The sequence below is a fragment of the Heteronotia binoei genome, chromosome 6 (genome assembly GCF_032191835.1).
Source record: "Heteronotia binoei isolate CCM8104 ecotype False Entrance Well chromosome 6, APGP_CSIRO_Hbin_v1, whole genome shotgun sequence".
In the NCBI taxonomy this organism is placed as follows: Eukaryota; Metazoa; Chordata; class Lepidosauria; order Squamata; family Gekkonidae; genus Heteronotia; species Heteronotia binoei.
The window spans coordinates 40,693,958-40,710,800 of NC_083228.1; the positions used below are offsets into that span (position 1 = coordinate 40,693,958).

At 40.3% G+C, this 16,843-nt stretch overlaps 2 protein-coding genes across 3 annotated transcripts in view; one reads left to right on the top strand and one right to left on the bottom strand.

The window, feature by feature from the left end:
• The window catches only part of MARCHF5 (membrane associated ring-CH-type finger 5), a 35,540-nt gene extending 19,587 nt beyond the window's left edge, over positions 1 to 15,953 (bottom strand). Inside the window, exon 1 of the mRNA XM_060241357.1 lies at positions 15,621 to 15,953. Within this exon, the coding sequence (XP_060097340.1) occupies positions 15,621 to 15,664 (44 nt within the window). The 5' untranslated portion in view covers positions 15,665 to 15,953. The remainder of the gene's footprint in view (positions 1 to 15,620) is intronic.
• A 62-nt stretch (positions 15,954 to 16,015) lies between these two features.
• Positions 16,016 to 16,843, top strand: part of CPEB3 (cytoplasmic polyadenylation element binding protein 3) — a 106,455-nt gene continuing 105,627 nt past the window's right edge. Inside the window, exon 1 of one of the 2 annotated variants that reach the window (XM_060241352.1) lies at positions 16,016 to 16,215. Coding sequence is in view for 1 of the 2 variants with exons in the window: in XM_060241356.1 (XP_060097339.1) it covers positions 16,192 to 16,215 (24 nt within the window). In the remaining variant the exon portion in view is untranslated. The remainder of the gene's footprint in view (positions 16,216 to 16,843) is intronic. The other variant, XM_060241356.1, reaches the window with a different exon arrangement.

The window sequence follows — 16,843 nt, forward strand, 5'->3', positions numbered from 1 at the left end:
TGCCATTGCCTTCCCCAGTCATCTGCACTTTCCCCCCAGCAAGCTGTGTACTCATTTTACCGACCTCAGAAGGATGGAAGGCTGAGTCAACCTTGAGCTGGCTACCTGAATCCAGTTTCCGCCGGAATCGAACTCAGGTCGTGAGCAGAGAGTTCAGACTGCAGTACTACAGCTTTACCACTCTGCGCCACAGGGCAAATGAGTCCCCTTCAAAAACATTATACACAAAGTATTCTTTTTAAAAAAATACCGTATGTAACTAGAACTTGTATGCAAATCTAAGACTGTTTTTTTCTTGGTAATACAAGTGGGGGAGGGGAGAGACTAATTTTTCTTTCAGGTAGAAAGGGTCATGAGCAAGATACCTTTCTATTATGCCCTAAGAGCAAGTACAAATGTTATCCATCCCCTCACCATGAACAATAATAAGTGGAAGGTATTCTTTGGAGTAGCTGGCACTAAGAATAGCTGAATAGCTGGCACTAAGAAACCAGAGAGCTGAATAGCTGACACTACGAAACCAGAGAGAGGGAAAAAAAAGGAAAGTGTGCAAGCACTGGGGTGATGCTGCTTTCACAACGTTTTCACGGCAGACTTTTTACGGGGTGGTTTGCTATTGCCTTCCCCAGTCTTTTACACTTTCCCCCCAGCAAGCTGGGTACTCATTTTACCGACCTCGGAAGAATGGAAAGCTGAGTCAACCTCGGGCCGGCTACCTGAATCCAGCTTCCGCTGGAATCAAACTCAGGTCATGAGCAGAGAGTTCAGACCTCAGTACTGCTGCTTTACCACTGAGAGAGACCTACTGTAAATAAAATAGGTTCAGCTTCTCAAGCATACTAATTTAAATGTAACCTACCTGCAAGTAAGTGCAGGTCAGGTCATAGCCTTCTTATTTAGGTTACAGTGTTCAACAGCTTCACAGGCTTTCTGAAATCCACGGACATAGCAGCTTCATTTATATGTAACCAACAGACCGTAATTTGACCATCTGTGCCTGAGCCTTGGGCCTACATACTCTCTCAATCTAAGTCAAAAGAAATTAAAAGCAATGTAGAGATGCTGAATTCTTTTACAAGAAAGCAAATAATGCACTCTTTGCACCTTCAATAACTTGTTTGAATTACAAGAAGTTTGATGGTCACCTCACAACTGCTAAGGAGGAAAAACTAGAGAACTGGGCCACTGATATGAAGCTGTGAAATGCCTTGGGGGAACCTGACACCCAGAAAAGGTCTAAAGTGCATTCAGATGATAGAAGAATAAAGTGACAATATATTCTTGCAAAATAACACTCTTGAGTTAGTCATTAAAGATTAACTTTGAAGTCTAATATGTGGGTTCCTTGAAAAATAATGAATGCTACTAATTTTTGCATTTACTTTATATGGCAATGGATCACCATATTTTTAAATGACATTTTATTTAATTGCTCACAAACAATGAATGACCTATGAAAAGAATCACATGATATCCTTTATATTCTTAAGCCTTTAGCAAGTTATGAATAATGAATAACACATCCCTTGTTTTCTGTCATCATCCTTATCTTGCTAATTGACAGTAGCTATGGTAGAAAAAGCTAAATAAAACCATTGACACAGGGATCTTGGTTCTTGCCAGATTTTCCATTTTCTTGTATTGAATAAAACATTACCTTGATCCTAGTACAGAATCAGGTCACTACTCAGACAGCAACTTAAAATAGAAATGGCTGGCTAAGTTAAACGGAGCACTGTTGCCGAAAAGTCAAGCCTCTCTTACTTGCTTCCTCTAGAAAACCAAATCAAGGAGCACTAATATTTTCTCAACTCATTCCTGTTTTAAAAATATTGTTTTAGGCTTGGAAATAGGATGCCATTTTTAATGCAAGATGAATCTCAAGGGTGTGCCACAGAATGTCTTTAAATAAAATAAGTATATGTTACTAGCAAATGAAAGGCACATTCTGAGGTTGAAGATCTGCTCATAGCTACCTATTATTAGAAATCCTCCTTTTCTAAATCCAAGGACGATTATGTTGCTAAGTGCAGCAATTTTCAGATGTAGCATTCTAACAAACTTCAAAAGTCATCTTTCTCTAATCCAAAGCCTGTTCAAATACACAAGGAACAAATTTCCACACCTTTATACTTCACTGGAGGTGTAAACTTGATCTGCTCTTTGCTAGAATGTTCCCTATTCTTTTGCAATACAAGTTTTGAGCAAGGCTCAAAATCTGGATGCAAGATCGTTCTAAATTCTCAATTTGGGTACTTTCTGTGTTGGACATTACTGACCAACTGCCGATTATACTCCAATTTAAAGAGTTTTAGGTAGAGATAGAGGGTTGGATCCTATCAATTCTAAACAGTTCACAGATTTTTTTCTTCTGCATCCCCAAGCAACTCCTGAGGACTGGAGAATCCACTGGAACACAGTAGGGTGCAGCACAGATGGCTGCAGCAAAAAGAGGGTAATCAGCAGAAATCACACACTTACCACTCTTGTCTGAACTCTTGAAAGACAAAGAAGTTATTTGATTTCTGCTTCTCTCCTCTCTATATCCATTCCACTCTGTTCTGAGAATTTGCAAGGACCTAAAGGGGGAACCTGACTTTCCCCTGAATCCCAAACCCCAAACCATTTCCTCTCTCCTGGCAATTGTCATATCATCACTTTTCCCTGCTTCCTTTTCTCCTTCCCACTCACCCATATTTAATCTGCCTCCCCAATCTTCAGCTATGTATATTATTTATTTACTTCATTCATACTCCACCTTTCTCCACAATTGGGATCGAAAGCAGCTTACATCATTCTCCTCATTATTTTATCCTCACAACAACCCTGTGAGGTAGCACAGGCTGAGAATGTATAACTGGTCCACAGTTGCCCAGTAAGCTTAGAGTGGTGATTCAAATGTAGGTCTCCCAGACCTTAGTCTGAAACTTTAACCACTATATCACCTGGTATTTGTAGGGTGACTGCTGTTGAACTACAGCCAGCAGCTGGATCTGAGTGAATCATACAAGATACCCAGTGGCTGCTGCTGAATGAGGCCCCATGCGTCCTCCCTCAATGGTGAAAACCATGGCAAAGCCCTGCCCCTCCCTGCCTTTTACTGACAGAAACGAAGGCCAGAAGACTGGCAATTGTGACTGGACAAATTAGGTTCCACCTCTCCCTAACAGCAGCCAATGAGAGCTGAAAGGATGTTAAAAAGGGGAGATGAAAAACAGCTGTTAAGAACAGCAGCTCAAGTTGGCAGATTGGGAGCCTGAGGTGGGGGAAGGAAGTGGAGGTCTGATTGAGGAACTGTGCAGAAACCAGAAATGCTGCTTAGAGCAGGCTGAAAACAGTCAACTTGTAACAAAAGAATCCCAAGGACAGGAATAAGACCTCAGTTCAAAAGTTCAATGGAAGCAAAACCTTGCTTATACCTAACTTTCCTCAATGTTAACTTCTTGTTAAAAGTTAACTTCTTGTTTTGGTATCTAGGGGACAGAAACACACACACACAATTTAATATTTCTATCTATACAGATATTATAGGGTATGAATGAATGGCAGTGTGTGTAAATGGAACGGTGTTTGAGCCCCAACCCCAATAACTATGCATGGGATAGAGAAGGTAGAGAAAGAAGTACTTTTCTCCCTTTCTCACAATACAAGAATTCATGGGCATTCAATGAAATTGCTGAGCAGTCGTGTTAGAACGGATAAAAGGAAGTACTTCTTCACCCAAAGGGTGATTAACATGTGGAATTCACTGCCACAGGAGGTGGTGGTAGCTACAAGCACAGACAGCTTCAACAGGGGAATGGATAAGCATATAGCAGAGGTCCATCAGTGGCTATTAACCACAGCTTATTGTTGGAACTCTCTGTCTGGGACAGTGATGCTCTGTATTCTTGTGCTTGGTGGGGGCACAGTGGAAAGGCTTCTAGCCCCACTGGTGAACATCTTGATGGCACTTGGGGTTTTTGGCCACTGTGTGACACAGAGTGTTGGACTGGATGGACCATTGGCCTGATCCAACATGGCTTCTCTTATGTTCTTAATTCTGTGTGAGTGAGAGCTTCTTATTAAAGGGACTGGGCTACCTGTCTGCGGATGTCTCTGGGAGTGAGAGAGAGGACCTGAAGTGTGTAATGGCCATGGTTGTCCGTATATTTTAAAAGAGACAAGAAGGGTGGTGAATGTGATGTCTTGCCCCTGAACCTGAGAGAGGCTGCTGAGAGTGATAGGCACTCTGTGTGAGTGGGTGCCTAGTGACGTTCACTAAGGGCACTTGTTTTCAAAGCTACAGGGGCTGCTTCTCTTGGGGGGGGGGGGGCGGGGGCGGTGGTAACTTAATTGTATTTTTCCCCTGAATATTTCCGTTTTTTCTTGCAAACTTGGGGCTTTTCTCACATTTGTAGAAAGATCCCTCTCGTCTGTTCATGACAAAGATGCATTTTATAGAAGTGGTTCTAGGTTCTATTCAAATACTCTATATAATATAATAATATAATAATAATATAATTTTATAATAATATAATAATATAATAATGTCTACAAAACTTCCTTATCACATTGCACCAGGCTAGAACTTTGTGCCTTGTCATTCCCTGATGCTAATCAGCCACTGTTCTTCAACTGCATTATCATACTGCCTGCTGATTGCACCAAAACCTTTCAGGGAAAACAGGAGGTAGAGGAAAAAGTTATTTAAAAAAATATTAAAATAATTCTGCCTTTGGGTAACAGATATCCCTCAGAATGTATGTAGACAAAGACTCCAAATAGTACTATTTGGAAGACTTGTTTTCTGATTTCTACTTTTTATATATAAAGTTTTTAAAAATTCTTGTAATCGCAAAACTGATAGTCTAACAATTATGCTCTGTGTGGTCACAATAGTGACTGGAGGTATTAGCTTACACTTCCCTTCTTTTGCTGGGCATAAAATCTTTTGTTAGTCTACTGGGGGCTTAAGAAATCCCTTTAGATAGTTTTTAAACAGAGCTTATAGTAGGTATTGGGTAAATGTGTTCCAGTTTAAATTTCAAAATGTCCAGCTTGGCCCTCATAATGACCCAACCAAAGATCCAAACTCTTTAAAAATATATAACTGACAACTGGAATATCTGAGGCTTTCAGATAATCTATTCTACCATTTTATATAGACAGCCAAAGAGCCCCTCTCTAACAGAGATTATTAAAGCATTGACGTTATGACATCAAACAAAAATACAGGTTAACCAAAATAACGTAATACAGCAAATAAAGTTTTGACTTCTCCAGAGCTCATCAGCTGAATATTAAATACAAAAATGGCAGAAGTATTTGCCAGTATGCTTTGCTGGCTCCACGGGCCACAGGGTGCACCTGGCTGTTATCAAGTTACACCCTTTGTGGTCTCAATACAGGTAGGCTACCATTTACCAAAGAAGCTACCATAGAAGCTACAATTTACCAAAACAAACACACAAACAATAACAACAACAACAAAACCCCATGGCATTTAAGAAAGTAGAAAGCAGAAATGTAAACATTATAAAAAATACAAAGTTAACCCAACCACACAAAAATGTTCCTATACTGGCTAGTGCTAGAATTAAACCAAGGAAAGTGCCAAAACTTATATTAGTCTCTTTGTTCAATATATGGTTTAAAAATAGTCTGGCCATGCAAGTGTCAAATGGAGAAAAGTAAGAAGTTCAGCTATGTTGGCTGGACCTTGACCCTCTGAAATCCACCCTGAGCCTTTTGTGGAAGGGCGGACTATAAAGCGACTAAATAAATAAATAAATAAAAGCTCCACAGACTTAACTATACATTTCCCTCACATCCTCCAGGTCCACCATGAGGATTTTCAATCTGATATGCACTAAATGTTCCATACTCGGACGTCAGTTCCCAGGCACACAAGATGTGATCCAGATCAGGATTATAGCACTCAGCAGTGCTAAGCCTTCCTCCACACACCATTTTCCTGATCTGAAACAAATGCCATTGACTCACTGGGAAAAAATACATGTAGCCATCAGTATATGTAAGTTTCCCCTGTAAGGAAAACAGTGGCTACCTCAGGCTGGAAAAATGGCACAGGAGGGAAAAGGTTTAAGTCCCTTCTCACTGTGGGCCACAGTCTCAATCCAAATAGGGCCCCACAACTTAGGAACTGAGCATGGAACTCACAGCTCATGTCTGTTCAAAAGTCCGCATGGTGGACTTCAGGGAGGGCATGAGGAAAACATAAAATTTGATTTGGCTCAAAGAAAACATCTAAATCCTACATTCTTGTAACAAACTAGCTCTTTCTGGTCCTTTTATCAGTGAAGGAAACACAGGAGACAGTCAACCCAAGGAGTAATACAATGAAAGTCCATTTAAATGAAGCACCAGTGAATGACCAGAGCTACCACTTTGATGGACACAGGCTATTGGTCACAGACACTGAAGTACTGACTCACAAAGAAATGAAGCAAAGAATGCTAGCACATTAAACCAATTTTTTTTATATTAACACATGACTCTCACAAATAAACAATTCCAGATCTCTATTTATTTATTTAAATATTTGTATGCTATCTTTCCCAATCACAGCCACAGAAGGTGGCCAACAAAAACGCTGCTGAACTGGAAGCAGACAACAAAATAAACACGTTTGTACAACTTCCATCACAACAATATCCTCCTTATGAAATGCCAACCCAAAAAGAATAAACATACATCTCTTACAGAAGGCAGACAGTAGAATGTTTGAGTCCAGTGGAACCTTTAAGACCAACAAAGCTTTATTCAAGGTGTGAGCTTTCGTGTCCACACCTCAGACAAACTGAAATGAATTTTACCAGTTCATATATAACAGGCAAACATAATATTGGTCCCCTGTACCTTCTTGGGGTAGAAGGTTTCATAATTCTGGAGCTGCCACTTAGGGAGTAGGCCCATGTTGTGGCCAAAGAGCTCAACCAGGAAAGGTCAGAAGTGGTCAACAGGCTCTTAACAAGACATTTTTTAAAAAATGTAAAGAGCTCTCCAGACAGGGCAGGTTTATACAAGTATATTTAATTACACCTTTGTGTTAAATTTGCTATGTGTCATTTTCTAAAGGGCCTATAGGAGTAACCTAGGACCTGGGATCTTATCCTCCATGAGAGATAAGAGGCACAATACAACACTCCTTTGCTTGCTGTCAGAAGCCACTGCAAGTTGGGAGAAGGAGCTACCTAAAATCATAAATGCCCCCAAGATCACCACCAATAAGAATTAGTGAGGAAAGTGAAAGGAATCCTAGGTTACAACTGGAAATGTCAAACTGAAAGGAAATTCCACATTTACACAAGTTAAAAGGTTTTGTGATCGGGGAGGCAAGAAAAACCTGCCTCCCTGATCACATTTGGCATTTAGAAAAAAATGAAGCAGCATCAGCTTGTTCAACTTAAAATAGCAAACAATGAAGACAGATGTTTTATTTATTCATCTTTTATAGTCCATCTTTCTCGCTGACTCAAGGCAGATTACACATTGCTATACAATGCAGTCAAATAGTATGAGACATTCAACAAACAACGTAATAGCATGAGGTTCACAAAAGAATCAGATATCTTATGTCATAAACATTGCAAAAATGGAATTACCAAAGTAATTACCAAATTAGAGAATAGAGCAATAAGAAAAAATACTGTACACAACAACCCTGGTTCCTTTATAAAAGTGCTCACTATACTATAATCTTATAGCTTTTATACAAATGCATTCCTGAACAACTCTGTTTTAACAATTTGCATTATGACAGAAATGTGGGGGGCTTTCCTGACCTTTTCCGGCAAATCACTGACAAAGCGGGACTCACAACAGAGAAAGCACGTGTACAGGCAGCTGTCGGTCTTACCTTTTTGCAGGGTGGTGCCTTCAGAAGGCCTCACTCAAATGAGCAAAGCTGTCATGACAGATAATAAAAAAGAAAGTCCTGCAGATATGAGGGTCCAAGGCCATGAAGGGCTTTGTAGGTGATGACCAGTATCTTGAATTGACATATCAGACACTACAGGACACAACCTAGTATGTCAGAAGTATTCACACTCTACTCAGTGTTGATCCACCTCCCAGCCATGTACATCTTCTCTATATCCATTCACTCTTTCAAATCTATTCATCCCTGTCCCAATTTCTTATTCTTCCTTCAAACCTAAATCACCCCATTTCATATGCAACTTCTCACCTTTCCTAAACTCCTTCATTCTTCATCCTTAGATCCCTGCCTCCTTCACCCATTATTCTATTTTCATCCTCACATCAATAGTATCATAACAGAAGAGAGGATATATGAGTGCTCAGTGAAAACACCCAAGATATTGACATTTGTGACTTAATTCTTGAACAATTAGTTTTAAAATTCCAGTCTTCTTATAACAGCTTGCTTTTCGACCTTATTGGAAGTATAATAGGTTTCCAAGAATGAAAACCAACATGCTACTGAAATACTTTGTAACTGTTCTCAACGATTATCACACTTTCCTGGTTATAGAATGTATTGCCTTGTCTGGGCCAAGAAAACCCCCCTATCACAATGCATCACATACTCAAGGCCACAGAACCTCAGTGAGACTACTCAAATGTGTTTTCACACTCAACATGAAGCTCAAAGGATGTGAGTATTCCATTGGCAAAGTTATCCACTTCACTGCAGTTGTCCTTAAATGCCAATTCTTTTCTAAGTGATCATATCTAAATTGGTTTGCTTTTGGCCTTTTTTGTGTTATACTGTAATGTATGTGATATTTCGAACTGTAGATTGCCTTGTGTGTAACCAACAGGTGGCATATAAATGTATCCAATAAATAAATGCAGAGAGGTGACTGTTGCCTTGGAAATGTCTTGAAAATGCAAAGATGCTCACTTCAGATTTTTAGCTTTTATCTAAAGTATTTTGATAAAAGATATCTCACTTCTAGAGCAGACTGCTGACAAGTTGCCACTATCTTATCCCTTGCTTTACTCAGTTTTTTGCATACATGTGTAGTGAACTTCATTGGAGGAGATTCCCTCAGGATAGCAGGCAACACAATAAAATCAGTAGAATCCGAACCCTTTATTCTTTTTTTCTGTTTTCACAAGTAGTATGCCAAAGTTCTTTGGAAGAGGAAAGAAGATAAAACCCAAGAAAAGATCATTTTCCACTGCTGCAAAGAGCAAAGCTGGTATTTCTCTACTGCATGCCCTCCAGCATGCTTCTCATTGGCACACAGGTGCAGTGGGGTGACATTGCCCAATTACCCCTCCTGATTGTAGTCACCTGTGCCCAATGGCTTACTGTCCACAAGAATCCCTTGACCTCTGGCACTACGTTTTCAAAGGTCCCAGATGGCTGCTGTGGAAAAGGTAAGCCTTGGAAAGAGCCATGCCCATAAGTACTTCTGCTCATGAAATATGGACTGCAATCAGTTGAAATTACTGAGCATTTGAGTGGTCTACAAAATCAGTCTTTCAAGAAGTGTATATTAGTTTCCCCCTAACCCAAGGAAATATCACCTTTATAATGAAAAATAAAGTTCCAAAACCTCAGCATTACAATTTGTAATTGTCTTACTTCTTCAATTCCCTACAAAATGCTATTTATTAATAACTAGTAAATCTACAGTCTTTGCAAATAAGCTGTGTTAGTGCATGCAGGTGTTCAGTATCAGACTACATTCTATAACTAATCAGTTGGACAATGTCTTCTATTTTCAGCAAGCTTGAATCACCTAATTATTGTTGACTTTTTAAGTCTGCTTCAAGATTTTTGTAGATCACACCCTGTAACATTCAGCAGCATATAGATAACCACATCTTCACCCACAGAAACTACGGACCTAAGAAGGTGCGAATCAAGGTATTTTAGATTGTAGGAAGCTTCATCTTTTGGGCATTGAGCAAGGGTAACTGGGTGTGAGGTATTTGTCAATTTCCTGCATTATGCAGAGGTTGGATTAGATAACCATGGAGGTCCCTTCCAATTCTATGATTCTATGCCAAATTGTTCAATGTTCCTCTAGAAGCCTCTAGAAGTGTAACAGAAAGTAGGAACTGTCAGCTGGCATTTGTACTGCTACATATTACCCATACCCGTAACACATTATAGAATTCATCATGAAATAGTTATATGTCATTTTCCAAGTATTATTTCAAAGAAATACATTTAGAATCATTTGCCCTTTAGAAGAGGAAGCATCTCCCTTTAAATGCTGTATCCCTAACACAATCGTGGCTGTTCATTAAATAGGAACAGCTTACTGATCCATTACAGACCCAGCAATATAAAGCCTTTGTACCGAATACTCCTCCTGAAGATTAGAGGAAGGAAATTCATCTAGAACCTGAAGTACAACATTTTATTTCCCCAGTGGAAACATTTCATTTAATTTGTTAAAACTCATTATAGGTATTACTTTGCATATTACTAGAGATGTGAATGCCTGAGGAAGAGGAGGGGTGCTGGGGGGAAAGTGTTTTTCCCTCCATGAGCATTTTCTCTATTTTTTTCAAATGGAAATTTTTAAAATCTGGGGAGAACTCAAAAAGTTCCTATGAAACATTACTTCATTTGGAATGAGCAAGAAAAGTTTTCCCTCAAAATGCATAGTATGAAGATTTCTAAGATATGCTGCAGCATAACAATAATTCCTATACATGTATGCTCTATTCTCAAAGGTATATTCATTGCAGAAACGTGACTCATTTTGTCCATAACTCATATGCTATAATGTGAAATTTATTTATTTACTGTTTTTATTGTATGTCTTTCTTATTAAGACTCAAGACAGATTACAGAGTTATAAGAAAAATGCAAAAAACCAATATGCACAATGAACAATGCAATAAAACTGGGTTACGCAATTAAAGAGCAATGGAATAATAACAGTGATAGATACAACAGCCTGGATTTCACAAGTTACAAGACCCAAGCTGGATTTCAAAATGAGGGAGAAGTTAGAAAAAAAAATAGTGTAATATGTCCAATAAACCACACAATATAGAGATGGAAGAAGAAGAACTTCCTAACATTTTTATGACTACAATTTCATCACTATTACTTTTTAGCATGTGCCAACCTGCACAATTTCATTTTATCAGGTCTTATTATCTTTATAAAAATGCCTTCCTGTACATTTCTGTTTTTACAAATTATGTGAAATGACAACAGTGTGGGAGTATTCCTGACATTGTCAGACCAGTCATTCCACCAGTTGGGGCCACAACACAGAATGCTTAGGTTGGGGTAACTTGGGTGACAACCTCAGCAGGCTTTGCTCAGATGAATGAAGTTGTCACAGAAGTGGTCCTGTAAATAAGTCAGTCTTAGGGTCATGATACAACTTTGTAGGTAGTAACAACCAGCTTGAATTGAACCCAGAAACTAATCAGTAACCAGTGGAGTGAGTGCAAACAAGGTGTAAAATGTATACTCTGCCTTGCTCTTGGTAGGAAATAAGCTGTGGCACTCTGCACCAGCTGGAGTTTCTGAATTGTTTTCAAGGGCAGACCCATGAAGTGTATGTGTTAGAACAGTCTAGCTTCAAGTTACCATGACATGGATCCACATAGTCAGATCAGCTGGGTCAAGGCTAGACGCTATCCTTTGGGGTGAGTGAAGATAGAAGAAATTATTTTTACAGCTGAGTTAATGCTTCACCAACAATAATTCTGAATTCAGTGTAACCCACAGGCTACCTCCAATCAGCAAGGATTAGCATTTAAAAAGAAAACTTGGAAATCCACAGGTTTATTGGGACAGCTCCTGTTGCATAAGTTCTGGGGTTACACAGGAAGTACAAATTAGTATACAGGCTGTGTATATTAGTTTCTGACAGTTAGAGGAGCTTCTTAAATCTATGATGACAAATAGAGAAAAATTATTAAAGAAGAAACACATCTAAGAAATTAGTGTTTCGCTAGAAATACTGACCTCACAGAGTTATTGTATGAACAATGAAGTACTTTAACATGTGCAGAATACTATGCAATAGCTAGAAGTAGTAAAATCATGAGTTCAAATGGCTAAAACAGAAAACATACCTTGAATGTTAGCATTAAGCATAATTCTATATAAAGCTACTTCAGTCCAAACCAATTGATTTCTATGGGCTTAAACTGGAAAAAAAGCATAGGATTGCACTGTTAGTCTCTTCTTTCTAAATGTAATCAGTAAATACTACTTACTTTACTTCCAAAATCTCATTTATCCAGTTGTTCCACAGTTAAAACTTATACTAGATTAGAGCATTAATGTTCTCTATTGTGGGCTGCAACTGACACAGCTACCCAACCGTTGACCAATGTTGTTTGGGCTGATCATATTTCACTGATGTTAAATGATCTTCTCTAACCTCCAGTTCATTTCTGCATGCAATTCAAAGCACTAGTTTTTTCTGAGTTTCTGAGTTATGTTTTATTCATACATTATTAACTTGTTGTATTTTAACTGCTTTACCATGACTGTGATCCACCCTGAGCCCGTATGGGAAAGGGTGGAATATAAATTAACCAAATAAAATAAAAATAATAGTTTTGAGCTAGAAAGGTCTGAAGTGCCCGAGATCAAAATACGTGAAGTACCATCTCCTCTGTATGAATCTACCTATTTGCCAAGACCATCTTCAGGAGCCCTGCTCCAGCTACTTTCACCTACTGAGATGTGGTAGGTGTTTTGCAGAGAAAAGGCTTTGCCTGTCCTATCTTCCTGTTTGTGGACAGCATTACTAAGGAGGCCTTCACTAACATCTTTCAGTTACTAAGTGAAACTATTTTATTTACCTAGTCATTGCCTGTTTACTTTCAATGAACTGCTGCTATCTCATTTTAAGCTTTGCTTTTGTGTTTGGATGTTTTGAGGTTCTGTGATTTTCGAATGTTGTAAGCTGCTGCAGATACTTACTTTAGCTGTTAAGGCAGGATACATCTTTAATTTTCTTTTTTGAAAGGTATTTCCAATAGTTTTAGACTTAGTATGACTTGAAAACAATCAACATGTTGCTAGGTCTTTTAACACTTAGCCATAACGTCTTTTGTACTCTAACCTAAAATAGTGAGGATGCAAAAGCTTCCTTTAAAAAAAAAATCCATTAAAAATTTCCATCAAGTCAGTGGGTGCGATTAGGGTTGCCAATCCATAGCCTGACACCCATGGGAACGTCACAGGCAGAGCAAGGACTTGAAGTATCTAACTGCAATGTTGCCATTGGAAAATATAGAAGTTTAGAACTGAATGCATTTCTGGGAAGAATAATGGCACTGCTACTGTACTGTCCAGAAAGGACACTCACTAGTAATAAAGACTTGTCTCAGATACTGGATTGCCAGATAAGAGACACTTTTGGACTGATATGTATGTGGTTGTTTGCATGCTATTTTATGGGGTCTCTGAAGAGTGGCTATGCTTATGCTAGTAGTTTCTTTGGGTTTTTTGAGTTTAAGTTTCTGTTAAGCATAACGTGCCATTCTGCTAAATTGTGCGTTTCTGTTTCCAAATGGGGACAAGATGTGAGGAAACACCCTCCACACTAGAATTCACTCCAATGTTTCAATTATTGTGATTGCTCTCTGTCAATGGACAGAAGGATAGCTAGCTGAAGGGGAATATGGAGATAGGAGCTGTCAGGATGCTAATAGCTCACTACCCCATCTGCTGCTGGTAAGTCACACATATAGCCATAAAGGTGAGAAGAATAAAATGACAGAAGAAAAACAATGCATCAACATCGCTGCAGTATAAAAATTATATTTAGTTACTGGATTTTGAGTTTTTACCTTTGCTGTTCTTTTTTTTAAAATGAATTAACGATTGCTTTCACTGATATAAAAACCCTGATATGACATCAGGATGTTAGGTGATGCTCTGGATTTCAATGCCAGAATGTCACCTGATGCATTGATACAACATCTGGGTTTTTATCAGGACGTAATGTCAATGCATTGCCATTTCCAGCTCCCACTTATTTCCCAGTGGTCTAAAATCAAGAGTGGGTGAGAGGGTCCATCCACAAAGAGGTTTCCTGCCCCAAACAGGCAAATATCTAGGTACAGTAGATATGCTTTTCATTTTTTCAGGTTTCTTTTTTCCTCCACCATCACATTGCATTGTTTACTGATATAGAATACCATCTTTATCTCATTTTATCTTAATTGGTTACTGGACTGTGTAATTTGTGAAATCCAAACAACTGGATATATCATATTGTTTATATTACATTGTTCTTTAATTACCGTATGTGGTTCAGTTTGATTATGTTGTGCAATGTATTATACTGGTTTTTACAGTATGTTCTATAATTTTGTAATCCGCCTTGAGTCTCAAGAAGAAAGGTGTACCTCAAATGAACAATAGCCAGAATAACTAAAATTAAGCATGGTGATATAGAGCTTCTGTTTTACTGAAGGGTGTTGTGCATGCTTTCCTTTGGGTTTGTTAGCTATAACTCTTCAAGCAATCTATATGAACAACCCACCCCCCACCCCCAGTAACACAAGATACTATTCATTCTGAAGACATAACTGATAACTGGAGAGGAATTTCTGGAATAGAGGAGCAGTTTCTTTAATTACTTGCATAATGATGGTCATATGTTCAAACACATGGCTTGCGGAACAATTTCCATTTAAAAAAACAATTTACAGTTATCCTCTCCCCATGTTATTCTTAAAACAATCTTCTGTAGTAGGTTAGAGTGGTAAACTCAAGGTTGGAGGGAGGTTACCTATTTATACAGGATTCAGTGCATGACAGAGTGGGATTTGAACTCATGTCTCCCTGTCTTTTTCTAAGCAGACTGTCACCCAGGCTCCCATCCTAAAACAACAATAATCCTTTCTCAGGTTGTCTAACAACCAGATAACCAAAAGCAGCTTCTGCTCTTTGTTCTCCGTGGATCTTATTCCTACTTCAGTTTATACATTACTAACCTAAACTTTATTTTTCTTCTGTACATTCTGTTCCCTAAGCAGCAACCCAGAACTTCAAAACTTTTTGTGCTGCTGAACCGAGGGAACACTTTTTGAAAAAGAGGGCCCGAAGCCTGCTTAGTAGTCATCACTGCTGAAGATCAGTCGTAAAAAGCAAAAGGAAAAATACAAACACTATACGACTCCTCAGGCATTTTAGTAGCATTCCAGTTCCGCTTACTCTCCCCCCCCCCTTAACGACGCACTTAAGAACTGCGAACAACTGTATACTATTTACTTTTTATCACACGAAACACAACCTCCGAACGCCTCGTAATCTTATGAGAACAGGGAAGCGATTTCAAATGGGTGGGACGTTGTTGTTGACCCACCTACTTACAGCGGGCCCAATTCGGGAGCCCAACACTTCCAGTATAACCGTGCAAGCGACCCAGAGCCAACTCCTTAACCCTCAAGCCTTTTGTTTCCTTCCGATTCCCGTTTCTTCTCATTCCCTCCTTTCCCCCTTTGGAGACGTCCCAATCCCGACAGTTACTTTTGATACCACCTGTGGTATTCCGAGGGACGGACACCTCACTCAAAGGCCATCCCGTAAGCAATGCGGGAAAACGCGCCCCCTCCGCTTTTACTCACCCAAACGACGAGTCGCCCTGACACACCACCACCTTCCCCCAGCCCGCGTTTCACTTTCTCCTGCTCTTTTCCCTTACCTGTCCAAGGTCTGTGGCATCACCAAGCCCGTCTGATCAGACATCCTCTCCGGGTGCGGGGAGCCCGGGGGCTTGGCTACAACGGGCGCCAGGAGCCGGCCTGGTAAGCAAGGCCCAGAGCCTGCCAGAAGGAGAACGTGACAAGAGAAATTGCTTCGTTCAGGGAGACAAAACAACGACACGGAGCGAACAAGGGCCACCGACCAGGGCCAGCTAGGCCTACCTGCGGAGCAAAAGAAAGGGGAGGGGGGGAGGGGAGAGAACCAGGCCGCGGCCTGTGACAGGGGAGGAGCAAGCCTCTGCGCACGCGCGGCACTCTTACCTCACAGAGGAACCCGCCGCTACGCCAGGATTCCCTTCTCACCCGCTCCAAACCGAGAGACTGCGGAGAGCACCCAAGGCACCATGGGAGATGTAGTTCCTTTCCCTTTCTATCCCTGAGGGGATTTAAAGCCCCCCCCCCATCCCTTCCTTCTTCTAACGGTGCCCGCCTTACAGTTGCTGCCTTACCCGCTGCTGTATGTAAGCGCGGGCCGGGTGGGGTTTTGTCTTCGGCTGGGGACGCGGCGAGATGGCTACGTTCGCTGCGGGAAAGGTCAGCACCTTGGCCCTGGCAACGTCTGTGGGGATCTGTTGTCACCCCATTTTCTTCGTTACCCCCCCCTCCCCGCCCTTTCATTACTGGGGAAGGAGAATGTCCTAGAATGGTGTGTGATGGTACTACCGCCCCACTTCCATATTCTATTGTTTCTCTATATTCCAGTTAGCAAAGGAGGGGGTGGGGTTTCATCTGGTCCCCTTTTCCCCTCTGTTCCCAACTCTTACAGGAACCTTACCCTTCTTCCAATGAGTCAACCTTTCTCTCCCCCCCCCCCCCCTTAAGAGAGTCCGCTTTCCATCTTTCACGTCCATGGGAAAATATCCTTTTGGGGGGAAAGGCATGGTGGGATTTTTCTGAAGGCTGTGAATTCTTAACACTGCTAACTTAAAGAGTGTTTCAGCCGCATACAATATAATGGTGACATACCTGACCTTTAAAAAATGCCAAATCCAAAGGCAACAAGCTGGGGTGCTTTAAGGAGCGACTGTGGGTGAATGCGCTCGCACTCAGATGGCCTTGAGACTCTATCCCTCTTTTCCCCCCACTCCTCTTTACTCTTGGGAATTAATTATCATATGGCAGGGGGTAGTTGCTTTTGTGATGAGCTAGGTTTATTGGGAAG